General features: G+C 42.7%; 1 protein-coding gene across 1 annotated transcript in view; it reads left to right on the forward strand.

Moving 5' to 3' along the window:
* HSD11B1 (hydroxysteroid 11-beta dehydrogenase 1) overlaps window positions 1-5,815 on the forward strand; it is a 48,075-nt gene extending 42,260 nt beyond the window's left edge. The window contains exons 6-7 of the mRNA XM_061185542.1: window positions 3,540-3,683; window positions 5,292-5,815. Coding sequence (XP_061041525.1) covers window positions 3,540-3,683; window positions 5,292-5,509 — 362 coding nt within the window. The 3' untranslated portion in view covers window positions 5,510-5,815. The remainder of the gene's footprint in view (window positions 1-3,539; window positions 3,684-5,291) is intronic.
* Window positions 5,816-21,360: the final 15,545 nt, after the last annotated feature.

The raw sequence follows: 21,360 nt of genomic DNA on the forward strand, positions 1-21,360 counted from the left end.
ACCCAGGTCATCTAACTCGAGAACTCATAGTTTTGACAATTATGCTATTCTTATAAACATTTGGATCTATTTTTGACTTAAACAACAAGGAAAATTATTGACGTAACTGGAAGTCCAGATTCAGGGCAGGCAACTGACTTGGCTCAAGCTCAGTGTGTCCGTGACTCTCTTGGCTCTGCTCTCTTCCACGTGTGGCTTCATCCTCAGGCTGACAGTGAGATAGATGTAGCAATTTCAGCTCCCATATCCATACACAGAAATGTCCAGCAGAAGAGAAACAGGATTTCTACTTTAAGAAACTCTCCCATAAGGACAAAGCACTTTACCAGACACTCCAACAAGATTCCGCTCAAGTCTCATTGGTCCAAACTGGGCCCCATGTCCATTCCTGTAACAATCATGGGCAAGGAGGATGGTATTAAATAAATCATACAAGCCACCCCTAGAGTTAGAGATGGTATCAGCTTTCCTTTGGCACATGGGCTACATAAAAGTGAGGGAGACTCTCAACATGGATTAGGTGCAGCTTTCTGACACAGAAAACCTAAAATAACAGTGGATGTAATAAGTTAAAAGGCAAATCAAGTCTGGAGGTAAGCAGTATTGGGCTAGGATGGCAGCTCCATGGTCACCCAGGTTCCTTTCTTTTCTCTAAATGCTCTGCCATTCTCAACATGCGGTTTCTACTTCAAGATCCATGATAGTTCTGGGGTCAACCTTCAGGAACCAAGAAGGAGGAAGGATTGAGAAGGGAGAGACTGATTTCTTCCTTTAAGGACATATCCCAGAAATCACATGACACACTTTTGTGTACAACTTATTGGACGGCACTTAGTCATTTGGCACCATCTGGCTGAAAGAAGCTGAGAAATGTGGACTTTATTCCAGATAACTGAGCCCAGCTACAAATCCGGGATTCTACTGCTAAGGAAGAGGGGCAGAAGATATTTGGAGAGAATACTGCAGTCTCTGCAACAGGTGGAAACATGAATTCAGTTGGGGTTCTGATACAGAGGAAGAAAAGGGAACAAATTTCTTGTTAAGCAACAACAATGTATCTTGAAGCCCTGCTTGGGTCTTTGGTCCAGCCTTAGACTAATCAGTAACCCAGTGGTATCAGAAACTCTGATTGGACATCCTGTGTTACACACCCATTCCTGGAACTTGACTGCAGAGTTATCTCAAGCCAAAACTCATGATTGAGGATTGAGGATGGAGTGGTTCCCTACAGAGATTTGTTTGTATTTTTTGAATTTTTAAGAGTTCTTTATATATTAAAGATTGATGATATTAAGCTTTTGTCTGACTAATATGTTGAAAATGATTTTCTAGTTTATCATTTACCCTTTACCTTTATAGTGAAATTATTATAGTTACCATTTTGACATATAGAAATTTTACATTTTGTATAATAAAATATTCTTTGCCTTTACATGTTTTTTTACTTTTATGTTAGAATGATTTTTCATAAACAAGAATCTGGTAAGTGTTTGCCTATATTATCCTCTTTCTATGATTGAATTTTTTAATCAGTCAGGAGATTCATTCTGCTGCACATGTAACAAAAACTCCACTTAAAATGGCTTAACACTAAGTAGGGTTTCCTTTTCTCAGGTAATAAGTTCAGGGCTGGTTTGATGGACTTACAGTATCTTCAAGAATCTAAGCTCATTCCACATTTTTGTTCTATAATCCTTAATTATATAATTAATATACAGCTTTTCCTCAAGTTCATAAATGACTACTGCAATTTTAGGCATCATATCTGTAGTCTACTTAGAAAGAAAGAGAAAGGGCAAAATGTAAAAGCTGCATGTCACCTGAATCCGTCTATTTTATCAGGTAATCAATATCTTTCCTGGAGACCCCATCTGCTAGATTTCTCATTGGCCAGATTTAGATCACATGACTACCCAAAAGAGCAAGGGAATCTTGAAGAAGTAAATCTTTTTATCTGAATACATTGTTATCCTGAACAAAATTAGATTAGTTTATTAAAGAAAGGGAAATGGATATTGGGTAGACAACACCACCTACCATAATTTTCCATGTATCATTTTCTGATACATGACATAAAACAAGGAGCTAACAATTTTTTCCAATTAGTTAACCAACTTTCCCAGCATCTTTACTGAATAAATCATTCTTCCTTCATTGATTTGGAATGAAACTTCATTATATTTTGAAAACTCACAGAGGTTCCAATTCCAATAATGGCAGGGTAATACCTAATAGACCAACCTTCTCCAGATAACAAACTTGGACAAAATACAGAAAACAACCATTGAAAGCACTGAAGAGAAGAATCAAAAGAAGAAACTGGAGAGTAGTTGGCACTTGAAAGAGGGAAATGACACTAGATGAGTTTCCCAATTTTGTAGCTTGTGCTCAAGGGCAGACCCCAATCAGTGTCATTTTTAGGATTGAAATCTGCCATCTTACTACCTTGTAAAAGCAGAAGGAAGAGTTTGGGGTTTCTGTAGCAGCTGGAAAGTGAAGGGAGACATCCCAGAAAGGAAAGAGCCACAGTGCAAGAGCACCAAATTCTGTATGTAAACCCTTCTCAAATCTCTATTTGTCCCCTGAAATACTCACAGGGCAGTGTAGATACCAAGAAGCCCAGTTAAGATTCAAATAATTAAACAGAGATTTCATCTGGTACCTACTGCAAGAGACACAGAGTTTCAGCCAAGTTAACTGCCCACCAAAAAATAAAAAATAAAAATGAATACTCTTTGGAGGAATATGACAGAATCCAGAGACTCTTACAATATCAAGGATACAATGAAAAATTACTGCACATACAAGAATAGGAATATGTGGCCCATACTCAGGAGGGAAAGGCAATCAATAGATATCAGTCCTAAAATGACCCAGATTTTAGAATTGGCAGACAAGGATTTTAAAGTAGCTGTTATAATAATACTGAGCAAAGAGTCTAAGTTCTCAGGACACCACTACTCTCTCCTCTTGGAAAGGGTATAATGAATAGGTTATGCTATCAGGCATATGTCCACATATCCTCCAAAAAACTGAGTGAGAATTAACCAGGCTGATGAAAGTAAGAAAAGTGATATGGAGTAGAAAACAAAGACAGGAGTTTTCATTCCCCTTGCATAGAAAGTAAATCAGTGATAGGTCTCTGTGTAGAGAGCCCTTGCCAAACCCTTGGATTCCAGCGCTCTTGGGTCAGAGGTGGAAAAGTTTGCAGCTGTGGAATTACATGGCTCTTTCATAATCCACTTATTTACCATCTTTACTAAAAATCTAACTAATCCCTCTTCAATGAAGGCTTTCCTGCAGCCCACTCCACACTGCATCCCAGTTTCATCAAGGGGAGTTTCTTTGATACCTTAATGTTTTTTCTCTTTCAGAAATTCAACACAGCATAATAATCTCTTTGGGGAGTAGACAGAAACTAAGACTCAAAGGGTAAAAGGACTTCACAGGGGTTACAAAGTCTGCTACTGATAAAACACAGATCAGCTCTGTCAGAGTTGAAATAGGTTCCCGTGTTAACCCATCTCTATATCATTTAGGGAAAACAGCTAATCCACTTATTGCTGCCTATTCTGCAAGCAAGTTTGCTCTGGATGGGTTCTTCTCCTCTATCAGGGTGGAATATGCAGTGACCAATGTCAATGTGTCGATCACCCTCTGTATCCTTGGCCTCATAGACACAGGTAAGGTCAAGAGATTGGAATAAATGGCCTGTAGATGGATTGTCTTTCTTACCATTGTGGGTAAAGAGGGTGCTGAACTCCCTGATATCGTCGTGTGTCATGCAATGAAAACCAGTGACAGTGCTAGTCCCCCTTTAATGAAGGGGCTCCACTGTCATTAGTGGAGCCTCTGACTGCTCTTTGACCCTTCTTTCCATTCTGACCACCAAGAGTGCTGAGTGACACCACACTCATCATATGACCCAATTCTGAACACCTTATGTCCTCATGAAAACTCAATGGCCATTATTTTCCTATGTGAGACTTATCAAATGAGAGTTTGTTTTCCTTAATAATACACCAGTAATAAGACATAGATATCGTGGACCCTTTGATATGATGCACTGAGAAGGACACAGTATCATTTTGGTGGTATTCTTACCAAAAATTCATAACCTCATTCTAATTATAAGAACAGTGGACAAATCCAAATTGAGGGGCATTACACAAATCAATTGAACAGTACTCTTCAACAGCATCAAGGCCATGAGAGACAAGGAAAGACTGAGGAACTGTCAGAGATAAGAGGGAAAATAAGAAGAAATTACTATTAAGTGAAATCCTGGATAAGATCCTGGAATATATAAAGGATATTAGTGAAAAAATAAAGTCTGCAGTTTAATTAGTAAGGTTGTTCCAATTCTATCGTATCTATTGTTGATAATTGTACAATGGTTATGTTGTTGTGATTGAAGGATATAAGGAAAAACTTTGCACAATTTTTACAACTTTTCTGTAAGTCCAAATGCAAGTTTATCTAAAACATGTGGCAAGTATGATAAGAAAACTTTATTTAAGGGACTTCCCTGCAGTCCAGTGGTTAAGACTCTGCACTTCCACTGCAGGGGGCACGGGTTCTGTCCCTGGCTGGGGAACTAAGATCCCGCATGCCACGCAGACAAATAAATAAATTAAAATTAAACATTTTTTTAAATAGAAAACTTTATTTAAGAGTAGTTGAGTAAATTGAGTAGTAGTTACAGAACGAGAGAGAGAGAGAGACAAAGAAACACAGTGAAACAAGGATGGAGAGAGAGAGAGAAGCTGGGCAAGAAGGACACGAATACCTGGAGGAAGAGAGCAGGTAACAATAGTTTCCTTCTAAGTGAAAGTGGTTGGTGTTGACAAGGGAGCAAAGGCCTGGATTCTCGTCCGTCATTTCCTTTTACAAATCAGTAGTCGTTATCATACCTCACTCTGGTTTTGCCCACTGACACTTCCCATCATATGACCTCTGTCCTCATTCTGCTCCCCCATATTACTCCCTCACTCCAGCCAAAACACCCAAGAGAGGAGTATGATTCAAATCTCCCAACAAGTAACCTCCAGCTGCCTCCACAAATCTTCATCTGGTTAGACGGGGCCCATATGAACACTAAGCCTCCCTTTGCCCAATAGGCCCTAAACATACCCAGTCTTCTCCACGTATTCCTGCCAGGGCCCATGGACCTTGCGGAGCAAGCACTGGCCAACAGCCCCTAAAAGCTAAGCTGTTGGTGTCTGCAGGCCTTCTATCGTGTAGGCTCTACTAGTCTTAGATAACCCCACTCTTCTCTTGTCGTTCTACAGAAACAGCCATGACAGGAACTGCTGGGATATACAATGCAGAAGCATCTCCAAAGGAAGAATGTGCCCTGGAGATTATCAAAGGGGGAGCTCTGCGCCAAAAGGAAGTGTATTATGACAGTTCGGTCTTGACTCCTTTCCTGCTGGGAAATCCAGGGAGAAAGATCTTGGAATTTCTCTCCTTACGAAATTATAATATGGAAATATTTATAAACAACTAGGCACTTCCTTAGGGCTAGGCATGATAAGGGAGCTTGGAACAATTCTGCCTGATATTTACATGAGCTCCATCACGAAGGTATCTCCCCAGAGAGATATGAGTGTCCCCAGGGGGTAGCAAGTCACATATCACATCTCACAATTTAAAGAAGTTCCTCTAACACTTATACAGTAGAAAGTGTACGAATGTCATGAACCAGCAATTGTGAAACTGATAGTAACAATAGATATAATTACAAGATAGTTATATCAAATTTATCTCATATGTAATAATGTCATAATGCTTAGTCAATATTAATTATAATAAAGGTCACATAAACTTTATAAATTCATACCTCATAGCTGTAACTTCAGTTCATTCAGTACGGCTCCATTAAAACCATAACCTATACATGTGAAATTTTTCAGTGTACATTTCTTATTTTGTGATATGAACCTTTTATCTCTTTTTGAGTTGAAGAAATCATCCTACTCTTCATTTAGTGAACATCGTGTCTTTACCATTTTGTACATTTCAGATACTCTTTATATTATTTCATACTGCTCCTCTGGGAAGGAGGACATCTGGGTATGAACAACCAGGGCAAATCCAAAGAAGTGGAGGTTCCTGGAAACTGGAGCCACAGAACCTACACTTGTTTATTGTACTCAGAGTGCATCAAGCAACTGTACTCTACATGTGAACGCTCAGTAGTATATTAGAAGTTTGTAGAGGAGGGGTTGGAGTTCAATCCTGTCACTCACACATTTAGTCATCCATTCATTCAACAAATATCTATCAAACACTTTCTAGGCATCACTTGACTACAACCAAAGAGGAAACAAAACATTAGCAACTCAACAAAGCCCTATACTGGCCAGGTCCCCCAACAGGTAAGAGTGGCAAACTGGATAATTTTAGTAGAGGCTAATGAAAAGGAGATTTTTTTTTTTTCTTTTTTAATTTTGGCTGTGTTGGGTCTTCGTTTCTGTGCGAGGGCTTTCTCTAGTTGTAGCAAGCAGGGGCCACTCTTCATCGCGGTGCGCGGACCTCTCACTGTCGCGGCCTCTCTTGTTGCGGAGCACAGGCTCCAGACGCGCAGGCTCAGTAGTTGTGGCGCACCGGCTTGGTTGCTCCGCGGCATGCGGGATCCTCCCAGACCAGGGCTCGAACCCGTGTCCCCTGCATTGGCAGGCAGACTCCCAACCACTGCGCCACCAGGGAAGCCCCGAAAAGGAGATTTTTTTACAAAAGTGTGGACAAGGTTATAGGGAAATCACAGAGGTAACGTAGCATCTCAGGGTTAGTTGCAGCTATTTCCAACCCTAGGCCCACCATCGGGAAAAGAGGTGAGAACTGTTATAAAAGCCCAGATAGAAAGAAGTGTTTGCAGAGTGCCACATGACAGGAGCTATGACATTCAGTTAAAGGATACCACCAGCCCATCAGGGACCACAGGGGAGGGATCTGGGGAAATAAATATACCAGCCTCATTCACTTCCCTCCCTCTGATTTCTTGCTGGTATTTTCTATTAGGTGAACAAAGGGGCAAAGTGTAGATTGATATAAACAATACAGGTCAGCATACCCATACACAGAGCAGGGTGGAAAAGGATGGAGAGTGTTTGGAGGGATAGATGGTGTATATCTAGCACAAACCCAACACTCCCAAATGTAGAGTTTCCATGGGAAGTAATGCTGGGACACAAGACATGGGTGTGGAAGTGTAGGGTGAATTTCCTTTTCTCGCTTCTTCATCTAAATGGCTGGTCAGCAGAGCAAATTGGAGTCCGCTGAGCTGCCAGCCCCGTGGACAAGGAGCTGGGTCTGGGAGTGTGAATATGGCTGGACTTTCCTTAGTCCATAACATAGACCTTCCCAGGTTATGTCCAGGGCAAGGGAGCAAGAGAGACCTGACTGAACCTGTGTGTGAGAAAATGGACCAAAAACGTGAAGTCTGGTTTCTGACTATATAGCATAACACACACACACACACATACACATGTAAAATGAGGTCTAGTAGATGTCTTGGTTTCTGACCAGTCAGATTAACACTCCTCAGTCTCCTGTAGAAATGAGGCTCCCTCTTCACAGACTTTGCTGATGACATAGAGTGCAATAATTCCTTAACTGAAGGGTGGGGACAATATTAAAAGCGACTTAGAATTTGCTTAGGTAGAGGTTAAACGTCTTACTACATGAGGTTTTCCCCCAGAATCCAAAGGAGATGATCTCAGAAATTAGGTCTGAGAACCAATACCACTGACACCCTCATCATTTGCTGTCTTCACTAACCTGGACATTACAATCCCCTTGTCTTCAGCAGCATGACTTTACTCTTCCAAGCAGCTTCAGGGCTGCCGGACTTCTTACATGGTGGCTCTGGGCCCCAAAGGCACGTGTCCTGAGAGACAGAGCCAGGCAGAAGCTGTATTGCCCATTACGACCAACCATATGTTATTAGTGAAGCAATTTTATGAAGACCCACTCCATTTCAAGGACAGGACATACAGACCCCACCTCTTGGTAGAGGGTTGTCATGTCACATCGTAAGAAGAGCATGCGGTGTGCTCATAAGGAAGATCATAAGGTGTGTGGATGCAAGTAAGAAACTGCTGTTCCAGACCCAGAATCGGGGGCTTCTGTGGGTGGCACAACTGGGGCAAGAAGCCAGGTTTGCAAGAGCTGAGGCCCTGTAGATTGTCGACAGGATGGGGGCAGGAGGCTGATGAGGTGGAAAGGAGACGAATGCCGAGACTGGGGCTTGACTGGATGACAAGTTTACAGCCAGAGTCAGATTAAAATTAGTTTTGCCTTCAGGCTGAACTTTTAGGGTTCACCTTAGGCCCAAAGACATAATAGGACTTCAGCCTGGGACTTCCCTGGTGATCCAGTGGTTCAAAATCTGCTTTCCAATGCAGAGGATATGGGTTGGATCCTTCGTTGGGGAACTAAGCTCCCACATGCCTCGGGGCAACTAAGCCCATGCCAAGAGCCCGTGCACAACAAAAGACCCTGCATGCCACAACTAAGACCCGACACAGCCAAATAAATAAATAAATAAATAAATAAATAAATAAAATTCAAGGATCTTTAAAAATAAATACATAAAAGACTTCAGCCTGAGTTCAGTAGAAATCAGCTGCTTCTTGATTCTGCTCACTTATAACTTATTAGGCAGCATGGGGAAAGCAGAGAAGCTATGAAACAATATTAAGGTAGTTAGCAAACTAAACTTGTGGTCTTTCCAAGGGTGTGTTGGTAAATGCTTAACAACTGGCTCTCCCGAAAAGAAAAAAAAAGAAAAAAGCCCTGGTGTGTAATATTTACCTACTTCCATGATACAAATACTCTCACCATGGCCAATTTGAAGCCACCAGTTGCCACCACTGAATTTGTATTAGCAGAGCTAAGCACCATCAGTTCAGTTCGCTCAAACCTGCACAGCCGGCTCCAGCACTCACCCTGACTTTCACTTTCCACATTCTTAACAGAATTAGTTATTCTTAAAGGGCCAGCTCAATGCCTCTCTCCTCTTCCAAGGACTTGCAAGTAACAGGACAGCTTGTTTCCATCATTGCTGGAGAAGAAGAAGGAACAAGGGCTCCCTGAGACAGGGGACGGTCACATTCTTCAACTCTAAGGACGTCAGCATCTTGCATGAAGTCATGGCCTTAACCCAAGTGTCTGCAAGCCCTGAGTCCACCTTCATGTTTGCTAGCACTGCATTCCCCTGGGAGCAACAGAAAAACCCCTGCAATGGCTGAATCAAATAGAGATTTCTTTTCCTTCCATAACAAAAAGTCTGGGAAGAGCAGACCAGCACCTCCGGCAGCCAGGCTCCTTCTATATTTCCAATTATTCATCCTCCTCCTTGTCACGGTGGGGTCACAAGACAGCTGCCCCACCTTCAGCATCATACTAAAAAAAAAAAGAGAAATGTGAAGGGTCAAATGTGTGCACCAGCTGATTCTGACCCCTAATAAACAGCCAACGGGAAAGCCCCAGCCAGGACTTCAGCTTACATCCCATGGGCTAGAGTCACATCTTGGGACCACCTCTCCCTTCAAGAGAGGTTGAGAAATGGAATTTTTAGCTGAGCACATTTCCACCCCAAACAAAAATGGGGTTGCGTTAGGCAACTACAAGTGTTTGTCACAAACGTAAATCACCTCAGAAACAAGTCTGAGATACAGTCAGAGCAGAAAGACACAGTCCCTAAGATGCCAGGCTCCTAACCATGGTGACAGGACCCCCTCCCACTGACCATCTGCAAAGTCCTAATCAGTCACAGCTCCCCCCATGCTGGAGAACATCCTAGGCCTGCCACCTCTTCAAATTCCCCTTTGAGAAACTATGAAACCTCTCCTCAGCAAAGAATGTAATAAAAGGCCCTAAGATATCAGGTAGCAGGGGACCCTGAGGTGACCTCAGAGGCTGTGACTCACATGGGCATGGGGGACAGTCATCCAGCTGCTGTTTCTGGAGAGCTCCCTCTCAAGGACAACTAAGTCCCACCTCGCCGCCAAGTCTGTCCACACAGGCTGGGCCTTTCTCCTCAGCTGGGCTGCTCTGGGCCAGCATCACAGGCCTCCGCTAGAGTCCATGGCAAGCTCCAAAGATTCTCCAGAGCAGTGATCTCTGAAACTTTGGATCCCACACTTCATCATTAAAAAATGATTAGGCATATGTATTTCTGATAGATATATCAGAAATAATATAATAATAATATATAATATATGCATGTAATATTTACTAGCACAAAACATATGCAAAAATAGAAATCTTAAAAAGACAAGATAAAAAAATAAAGAGAAATTCTAATATTTTTCTCCCTACACCCCAGTAGTCCCTGCAACACATCCCCTTTGGAGACTAAGGCTCTAAAGTTGTGTGAGAGGAAGAAGTCAGCATATGTTATGCTACTAACCAGTCCTTTGGAACCTTAGTTACAGGCTTAACCTTCCCTTGGCTCAGAGTGTGCTCTTGTTCCCCTCTGAGGATGCTACATGTTGGGTAGAACCCTTACCCCTTCTGGCATTGCCTGCTGTCTGGGGAATTTGCCAAGAACCCACATTCTTCTTCATTAGTGCCCATCCCAGAGCACGGGGACACATATGCTAATGAAGTCCCAGAAGCATCCCTTAATTTCTCAAGGGAGGTATGAGAACCATACTAACTTGCAGCATTAAGGGAAAAGAAAAACACATAAGTACCCATGCTGTCTCACAATGTCTCCAGCAAGTCCGCCTCAGTGTCAGCCTCTCAGCACCCCTAGATCACCAGCCCACCCCAGAGGGTTGCCAGTTCATGAAGGATGCCAAGATAAGTCAGGATACCCCTTACTTGCTATATCCTCCCCCGCTAGTTGTTAGACTTTAACTTCTTTAACTTCTCTAGTTGTTAGACTCACAAGTTTTCTAGTTAGACTTAGAATATGTCTAAATTCTCTAGTTTTTAAAGGTGGGGGAATGGGAGACAGGGACGAAGACAGGGCAAATGTGAAAAGAAAAGGCAGACAAGAAAAGGGAGAACTTTTAAAAAGGTAAAATAGTACTTAGAACTACAACGCCCAGAGGCAAAAAAGCTAGGAGAAGCAGAATTAAGTCTGCACAGATCCCGAACACACAGGGTGAGGACACAGTCTCACAGCAAACAGCAATGCCACAGGAAAAAGGAGAGGGGGAAATGGATTCCTAAAAAAGAACAGTACCAGATGAACACCTGCTGAATGGGGAGGCTTTGGAGATGGGAGTTGCTGGGAAGGAAAATAAGGAAACCGAGGCCAAAGGGGAGGGTGTATTGGCTCATTGCATGACCTGGAACCAAAGGGTGGAAACTGGGGACAAGTCAAAAAACACACACCAGCCAGGGGTGAGGCCTGAAGGACCCGAAAAATGGCAGTGTTGGCTGATCTGGGACTGTTGGGTCGGTGTGCTTCCAGACCTCCCTCACACTGTCCTTGACCAGTCCTGTGGCCCCCGAACTCCAGGTAACAGAGTGGACGCAAAAGTTACCCCATCCCAAAGCAGCAAAGCAGTCCTATCCAGAGACTTACCCTTTTCACAGGCCTCCCTTTCTGCGGTCAGTGGTGGCAGCGCCACCCAGTGGCTGACTGCGATGGTGTGGTGGACCGCACTTCACCACAATTCCTTCCCCCAGCTTGCCCAGGTTCTGCTCAAGGGCTACCACCCACCTCTTCACTGCGTGTCTACTTGTGAGTCACCTCTCAGGGCGGATGAACAGACCCAGAGGAGGTGGGGCACACTCAAGCATCTGGTCGGGCCGCCGGGAGCTAGCAGCCTAGGACACCACCATTGGCCTTTAGCTGTGGGCAGCCAGATCTGTTCAATAGCGACAGCTAGTGGTCATCCTCAAAAGCAAGGTGCTCTGAGCCTCCAGGGGAAAGAAATGTCAAGGTATGGGGAAATCAAGACAGAGTCTTGGCTGCGAGTGGAGGCTAGCATATACCCAAAGCCATCCTTGGGTAAAATGGTACATAGAAAACCTAAACTCTTTACAGTGATGTGCAAGGACCCCGGCCACCGCCCCAGACACACCTCGGGTCACCTGCCATGCTTTGGATTCTCTGAGGACACGGAACCACTGGTCCTCTAAAGGCGCCCTGCTATTCCCACTGTACCTCTACCCAGGCCACCTCTTCTGCCCAGACACTCTTCACTCTCCCCATAGTTTGCTTAACTCCCGCTCATCCTTTAAGACCCAGCTCAACCACTACCCCCTCTAGGAAAACTTCCCCCCCTTCCGACAGGGCCCACCCCTCAAGGCTGGGATGGGTGCTCTCCCACCCCTCTCCTGTGCCTCTATAAATTTCTGTATTTGCCTATCACTTGAGTTTACCAGCTCTAAATTTACCTTTTAAATTGTCTTACATGACTACATCAAGGGACTTACTGTATTTTACTCATTGTTGCATCCCTAGTACCAAACACAGATCTTGGCATGTATAAGGTATTTAACTAACATTTCAGAAATAGAGGACTCTTAGACCCTAATACTGGGAAAGGCTTTAGGGGAAACTGAGACCCACAGAGACAAAACAACTTTGCATTTCAGGAGAGAGGCGTAGATGGATGTAAAAGTCATTTCTCCAGATTCCAGACCATTACTCTTTTCACCACACCACCCTGGTTTTGCCTCCTTGCCAACACCCAGCAGCACTGAGCTATCATGCTGGTAGGAGGGCCCTCACCTCTCTGCAGCTCTCCTGACTTTGCCACCTCCAGCAGTGCCCAATACCTTAGCTCTACTCCTTCCGGCCCACTTCCTGCAAAACTTTCTGATCAGAAGGAAACCACGTCTTCATGAAACCGCCCCAGCAAACCCACTCCTGAGATTTTCATCCTCAAGGATATATTTTAAAAGAAGAAAACGCATAACTGCATGCATGAAGTGCTCACTGGCAGCACTGTAGTAAAAGCTAAAAATTAGAAATGATCAAAATCTCCATATAAATAAAATTAAGTTCCTCCATATAATCTCCATATAAATCAAATTACCAATCACATAATGCAAAAGCTAAAAGGAGTATCAATACATTGGGATGATTTTTTAACTTCATTTATTAGCCAATATTTCCATATACTCACTATGTTCAGACATTATTCTACTGTATGAATATTAACTCATTTAATGCTCAAAACGGCCCTATGAGGTAGGTGCTATTATGATTCCCATTATTTATGTCAGAACACATTTGATTTGGTCCAATAAAAAATAGAAGTTAAGTGGCCTACCAGACACTTATTTGGGGGGAGCTCTGTGAGGCACGTCAAATATTTTTCTTCCACAGAGTAGAGTAACACATATTCTTAAAAGAACCTGGCCCAGGGGCTTCCCTGGTGGTGCAGTGGTTGAGAGTCTGCCTGCCAATGCAGGGGACACGGGTTCGAGCCCTGGTCTGGGAAGATCCCACATGCCGCGGAGCAACTGGGCCCGTGAGCCACAACTACTGAGCCTGCGCGTCTGGAGCCTGTGCTCCGCAACAAGAGAGGCCGCGACAGTGAGAGGCCTGCGCACCGCGATGAAGAGTGGCCTCCTCTTGCCACAACTGGAGAAAGCCCTCGCACGGAAACGAAGACCCAACGCAGCCAAAAATAAATAAATAAATAGCGTTCCCTTTAAAAAAAAGAACCTGGTCCGTTGAGTGAGTTTTAAAAGTTACATATTTTATTAAACACAAAAAATATAATAATAATAAAGATATTTAGATTGTCAAAAAATTACATATTTTAACTTTTGCCATCATCTCATGGATGGAGAGGTTCCACATGTTTATTGATCTTTTGAAGTGATAACTTTAAACATTTTTATCCTATAGATATACTTGTGAAATTATACCAGACAAAAACTCACTGAAACCACTCCTTCATATTCATACAACTGCAGATCCAAGTGAGGATCCATTACCTCCACCACTAATAGGTCACAAGGGCTAAAATAATAGTGACAGCTAACATGTACTGAGTACTATATAAGTGTTAGATCATGTAATCTTTAAATAATCCCATAGGGTAGGGATTATCATTATAGTCATTTTACAGAGGAAGAAACTGAGATATAAAGAGGTTAAATAATTTACTAAACTGAAACAGGCAGTAAAGGTGAAGCCAGGCTTCCAACACAGGCAGCCCTACTTCGGAGCACCCTTGCTGCTCTATTGCCCTGGGCTGCCACTCAGGGCAGAACCCTTCAGAGTGCGCAACAGGAGGTATCAGATATGATACATAAAGTAATCTTGTTCCGAAGTTGAAAGTTATCCCAGCTCTGAATTTATCATTGCAATTACAGAAAATTATAATATTATAACTCATAGTTATTTTTATGTCTATTAAATGGTATTAACCAGTGGTTAAGCATTATCCTGAGCAATGCTAGGGAGCCATGGCTGCCATGCAATAATAAGGAAATTATTAAACAGATCGTAGCACACTCACACTATGAAAGATTGTAACAACACTAAAAAGTAAAAATATGAAAAAAGGTAAAAACATGAAAACTATTTATAATACAGTATCAAGTGGAAAAAAAACACTTAATTAGAGATTCACAACACAAAATCTATATTTAAAAAAAAAACGTGTGTGCATAGAGGCAAAAACTAGAAGGGAATGTAAAAATTATGAAACTAATTTGTGTTTGGGTGGTAAGATGAGGCCTTTCTTTTTCTATTTTAAAAATTCTTTTAAGGGTATCAGATTACCCCTTTTTAGAACTGAAAAAAAGAAAATGAAAGAAAAATCTGAAGGCTTTCTGACCCATTTCTCCACCAAGCTGCTTTCATTATTAGTCTTCAGAGCCCTGGAATGCTCTCTGCAGAGCAGGCTGACAGCCGTCTAACATGTCAGCGCTCTGGTGAGATCAGTCTGGGTTCATTTTACTGCATCAATTCAGATATTCTCTGTTATGGATAATAGATTGCGCTGAGTATAAAACAGATCTGAAAGGTAAGGGTAGAAATGTAGATGTAAGATGTATTGAAAAGGCTCTGGAGGATATTACAGTTTGGGAATGTGAGGCCATCTGTGAAATAATTGGTATTGTTTAACTGAAGCTGTGGCCAAAAAATGACAATTTAAACTAGGAAGGAAAATTGTCAGTTTCAGGAAGAGGATAACACTATCAAATAACCTAATTTTACCAGAGAGCAAACGTCTCTGGAATTACAGTGTTAGTGAGTACGGTTACTATTGTTGAGGCTCTTAGAATTCTTGGCTTAAGACAAAGGTACTGGTTCTGACGACCCAGGCTATCATGAAAAAACAATATGGAAGTGAAGTAAAGTAAGTGAAAGCATGTTTTAAAGAATAGAAGCTTCATATTTTTAATTTTTTCTTAAATGACTTTTGGTAGCTGAGTAATTTATGTAAGTATATAGTTTTTAATAAATAAGGTGGCTTTTTAGTGATAAACTAGAAGTTCTCAGAGTCCTGCTACTGGACAACTCACCCTGGGGAGAGGAGGGCAGTGCTTTAATTGAACCCTAAAAAGCAGTAATTTTTAAAGTTCAGAAAGGGGTATGGCATACCTAGGGGATAACTCATGATGATATTTGATTTGGAGATAAGCCTTATTTTGTATTCTGACAGGCCCAAGGGGACACAATCCGAAACAAAGTCTAAAGGGAGAAACTAAGTTGCTCTGAAGACTAACACCCAGTTTTTCCTTTTAGTCCAAACAGAGATTGGTGTCTGGGAGGCCCTCCTTTTCTGGCCTACCTTTTTCTTCGCTTTTCTATCTGTCCATTCTAACACACACACACACACACACACACACACACACACCTTCCACCCCAACCCCAGGCTTAAAGTTGCATCCTGTCTGGGCCCTTCCAGGTCAAAGCCAGTGAGATGGTCCTTCTCAGGAACCTCGGATGAAAAGTAACTTGTTCCTTGCTCAGTGCTGAGACCCACAAGAATGGATCCACAGTTAGTTGTGCATTGGGGTTAAGCCTTTCAGATTCTTAGCATCTATACAATAGATGAATCTCATGCCAATATTGATCATCTCTCACAGCGTAACTTGGAGGTTTTAGTACAGTAAAAGGTCCTCTATCAACAATGATGACACAAAGCAACAAAAGAGAAGAGGACTGAGAATTCTGTCCTGCCATGAATGTGAAGTTGTAACTCCACTGTTAGAGAAGCAAACTTGCAAATGGACAAGTTAAGAAGATACTTATCTTCTCCTGATGAGTTTAGACTGTATCACCTCTGAGAATGAATATTTGTCCTAGGGATGTTTGTATGGACATCTGATTAAACAGTTACCAGCTAGACACTTGGAAGACTAAAGAGGAAAGTGTGCAAGTCTGCACTGGGGAAAACTTGAATGGGAACAGACTTAAGTATGCCCACCCTGAGCTGCTCTGCAGGACTTGGAGTTCCAAGCTCCCCTCACCACACACCCCCGGTACCTTCTGCAAAATGTGGGTTGCCAAGGCCCCGAGGTACTATTCTGTTGAATGTCTGTGACCTTATTCTAAAGTGAATAACTTAGACTTCAGGAAGGCATTGCTGAGAAAATATTGGAGGGACAACTTCTTTTGAGCAAGGTTGCCATTTCCCAAAAAATGAATAAGGAGTCATCCAGTAGAGTGGAAAGGGGGAACAAGATTAGAACTAGTAGCACCCATAGGGGGCCCTCCATGGGTTAACTAGGGGTTAACTTCATAGTGCTATTTCTTGGAGTATAGGAAAAGTCATGTTAGCATACAGTTTAAAATTTTTTCTTTCATAATTGAGATTCCCGGTCATTACCCCAACCCTACCATAAAATCTGATAATCCCATACCTCCTTGTGTGATGTTGTGAAGGGTAAAGCAACAGGGTTCTAAAGCATAATGTTTCTTATCCTATATTTACCCCTTCATGGGAGCTCATAGAGGGCTCAGCATCTATCAAGGAGACCATACCCCAAAGTTCAGGATATGACCATCAACAAAGGGACCTGGAAATAGTGAGGAGAAGCACAGAATGCTGGCCAGTAAATGCTAGGTGGTCAACTCAACAGGGGCCTGATCTAAATCCTTCTCTTTACTAACCCACATTAGAGGAAGGGGACCCTCAGGTAGAGGCAGGCAGATGATTAGACTATCTATCTCTACTAGAGTCTAATTTGGTAAAGCAGAGTTTCTTAAATCCATCTTATCCAGACTTTCAAAACACTAGCATAGTTACACAAATAACTCTAAATTTATTTTAGTTTCCATTGAATTATATTTACTTTCCATGTATCATTTATACATTTTTACAGATGTGCTTTTGCTTTTTTAAATTGATTTGGCTTGCTAGTAGTTTATTTTATTGCTTTTGTTTTCTATTGGTATTTATACCTCTCTCCACAAACACACACGAGGACCAGTTCCTGAATTTATTTATGAATAAATAAATGAATTCTACTCTAAATTCCAATTTATTCTATTGCTTTCCCCTTTTATCTCCCTTTTATTCTTACCTCCTTTTTTTTTTAGAAATTTATTTGAAAATAAATAAATGGCTAATTTGTTTTTAATCCCCCTTATTTAAGTAATGAAAATATTTAAGACTGCGAATACAAAAATATTTAAGACTATGCCTTGGCCATATCTCGTAGATTTTGTTCTTAATATTCTCATTAGCCTTGTTTTCAAGTCATTCTTAGTTACAGATTTGGTTTCCTCTATATTTCAACAGTAAACCAGGAGGATTTTTTTTCCTGGATTTTTTGTCAACTTTTGCTATTTATTTCTAATTTTACTGTACTATGGTTAGAAAATCCTGCTGTAAGAGATAAACTTGTTTTAATGTTTGCTTTTCTTCTATATTCTTTTGTATGCATGAAATATAATAATTTTTATTGTGGTAAAATATACGACATAAAGTTTAGAATTTTAACCATTTTTAACTGTACAGTTTAGTGACACTACTTAAGTAATTCACATTGTTATGCAACCATCCACCATTATCCATTTCCGGAACTTTTTCATCATCCCAAACTGTGCTTTTGGTGTCACGTTCAAGAAATCATTGCCAAATCCAATGTCCTGAAGATTTTGCCCCAAGTTTTCTTCTAAGAGTTTTATAGTTTTAGCTGTTACAGTTAGGTCTTTGATCCATTTTGAGTTCATTTTTATTTATGTGATAAGGGTCCAACATCATTCTGTTGAGAGTAATACTTTTTTTTTTTTTTTAATGCTATTCTTGTCTGCTTACATTCTTTTTATGTATGTATGTATGTATGTATGGCTGTGTTGGGTCTTCGTTTCTGTGCGAGGGCTTTCTCTAGTTGTGGCAAGCGGGGGCCACTCTTCATCGCGGTGCGGGGGCCACGCTTCATCGCGGTGCGCGGGCCTCTCACTATCGCGGCCTCTCGTTGCCGAGCACAGGCTCCAGACGCGCAGGCTCAGTAATTGTGGCTCACGGGCCGAGTTGCTCCGCGGCATGTGGGATCTTCCCAGACCAGGGCTCGAACCCGCGTCCCCTGCATTGGCAGGCAGATTCTCAACACTGCGCCACCAGGGAAGCCCAGGATAATACATTTTTAAACAGAAAGCAAAGAATCAGAAAATATTAGCTCCAGAAGGGGCCCTCCCCATTTACGAATGAAGAAATTGGGATAGAAATAAAATAATAAGCCAAGCTCACACAACTGATTGAGGGCAGCAGCAGACTAAAAGTCAAATCCTGTCTATTTTCAATGCATTACACTAGACTAATGTTTGCTTTTTTTTAATGAAGTTTGCTTTATGATCAATACAGTGAATTTTTTGACTCTTCATGGGCATTTGAAAATAAGGTACATTCTCTGTTTTCAGAGTTCTCTCTGTGTGTGTGTGTGTGTGTGTGTGTGTGTGTGTGTGTTTCTCTTTTTTTCTGTCCATATAGATAGATAGGTATGACAACCTTATTAATTGTATTATTCTCAGAACATAGTGTTAAGAGCTCAGGCTCTCATGTCAGGCAAACCTATGTGACCTTGAACTCACACTTGTAACCTCTCCAAACCCCAGTTAAAGTAGAGGTGGTATCCCATTGAATGTATAGCCCTAAAAGGGATTTCAATCTTCATACACATTTCCTTCTGACTTTCAGTGGAACCCAAATAGTTGGCCCACAGGAACTCCTATTACCATCACCTGTCCTCTCTTATGCTCTAGCGCCCTAAACTCCCAGAACCCTCTCATACTTCTATGCCCATAACATTCTCTTACTCTGCCATCTTGGGCTCCCCAGCCCCTCTGTCCTCATTCCCATCTCCATGTGCCAAGCTTCAGGCACAGGACCTTGGGCTATTGTCTCTCATCCTGAGGGAATGTCGTTTCCCTTCAGTCCCAGTGCTTGAGAATTCATCTTCATTTTCCCCTGCCTACTCCTGTTCTCTTTCTCCTCAGAGAATGGAGGCAGTAGTGGGTAACCGAGAAGATTGTGACATACTCCCAACCTCTTAATAATTGTTATCTTATCAGAGCTATTTAAAAGTCTCATTACATGCCTCACACGTGAAGTCTTAGACTTCATGGGAGCCACATAAATCATCCATTCAGACACTGAATGGACCATTCAGATAAGATGAATTGCACAGAGGTTACAAAGCTACTCAGTCAACTTGTCCCAATCCGGTTCCCTCTCCACCATCTTATACTGAACTTCTTGGGAATTTCCTGACTATTGCATTTGTAATAGTTTCTTTTTAATGCACACAGATAAGTTACTATTAGATTTTCCCCCAAATTTCCTAGTTCAGTGGACTAGGAAATATTTTCATAAGATTCTGCCTGTTATTGCTCCCTGATTTCCCAGCCACCCAACCTCCATCTTTTCACCTTCCCCTACCCCCTGTCCCCCAGCCCATTGCTTCAGAAAGGAGGAAATTCAGAGCTGACCTCATGCCAGAATTCTGAAAAAAAAAATACCAGTACTTTAGAAGAGCAGAAAGTCTTTACAACACCAGGATTGGGAAGAGATAAAGTAAGAAAAGAGAAAATCCTTACACAGAGAACTACCGGATACACATGAAAACCTACACTGGAACCTCTCTTCTAGGTCAAAAAGGCCTTTTTTTCCCCTTCATAGCAACTGCAAGGTTTGAATCTGACCCAGAGACCCATCCTTGTCTAAGCTAGAAAGGGATTTCTAACTTGAAACTGACTGAGAGCTCAGACCAATCGAAGAGCAAGAGAAAGGGTGGCTGGGATGCCCACTGGTGGGAGGAGCTCCTGAGCCCAGCCCTGAAGGCCTCAAGGGTTCAGGCGCCCCTCAGATCGCACCAGAGAGCAAGAGAGAGGAACTGGGGTGAGCAAGTATTGTGGCTTTGTCTGTTTCCTGTTTCAGCAAGGCTGCTGTGCGAAAAGAAAGACAGTACCAAGAAGGGAAATGCTAAGGGGGCCCAGAGCCATGGATTGAGAGCTTGCCCCATCAGAGACCAGAGCCGAGATCTGCCCAGGAGCTGGGATGCTTTCCTGAGCTGCTTGGGTTGGAGCCTGGGACCCAAGGTAACTGAGGAGGAGGCTTTTGTGTCCAGGTTGGGGACCTCCGACTCTGGGGTGGGGGCAGAAGACTCTCTGTCTGCCAGCTTCCCTGGTCTGAAGGGGGAGACACTGGAGCGGATGTTGTAGTTTGAGTGTTGGGGGTTGGGTAAACAGGAAAGTGTCCCGCGTTGGTCTCCAGAGGCACAGCTTCCATCACTCTCTGCTCCATCCGTAAGATTAGATTAGCAGTGAGTCAGATGACTAAGGTTCAGGCTCCCCAGTGATGGGAGGTACATTTTACAGCTCCCTTCACAGCAGGGACCCCATAGCGCCAAGCTGCCTTCCCAGCAGCTTGGGTGCAGGCCCTTCTCTCCTAGCTCACTCTGAGAGCTCTCGGCTAGGAAGGCCAGACCGTTCATTCATGCAGGAGGTCATGTATCACACACACAGCAGGGAAGTAGGAGCAAAGACTGGGAAAGGCAGCAACAAAGCACTGTCAGGTGAGGGCAGCGCCCTGATCTCCCCCTGTGGCAGTGAGGACAGTCTCGCCCCAGCCAATACCACCCCTTCCCAGAGCTCCAGCTGGGCCCTGTCATGCCACCAAGGGCTGCCTGGGCACTGGCCCAGTGACCTTTCTTTGAAGCACACGGGGACCCGTTCCGTTTTCTTCTACAGCCCATCTCTGTCAGTCAGCCGTCCACATGGCTTCTTGTGTTTAAGCAAATCAGAATAGCCAAGACCTCCCGGAAAGTTGGGTATGATTCTACCCAGGTGTGCCACACCAAATCCTACCCAGTGTGAGAGCCTGGGGGCCTGAGAACACTCACATGTCTGAGGAGACTTTTCCACTGCAACTCCCAGCTTGGGTAGCAAGGGCTAACGTCTGCCCCCTCAGGAAACAGAGC

Source organism: Eubalaena glacialis, chromosome 3, assembly GCF_028564815.1.
Source record: "Eubalaena glacialis isolate mEubGla1 chromosome 3, mEubGla1.1.hap2.+ XY, whole genome shotgun sequence".
NCBI classification, from domain to species: Eukaryota; Metazoa; Chordata; class Mammalia; order Artiodactyla; family Balaenidae; genus Eubalaena; species Eubalaena glacialis.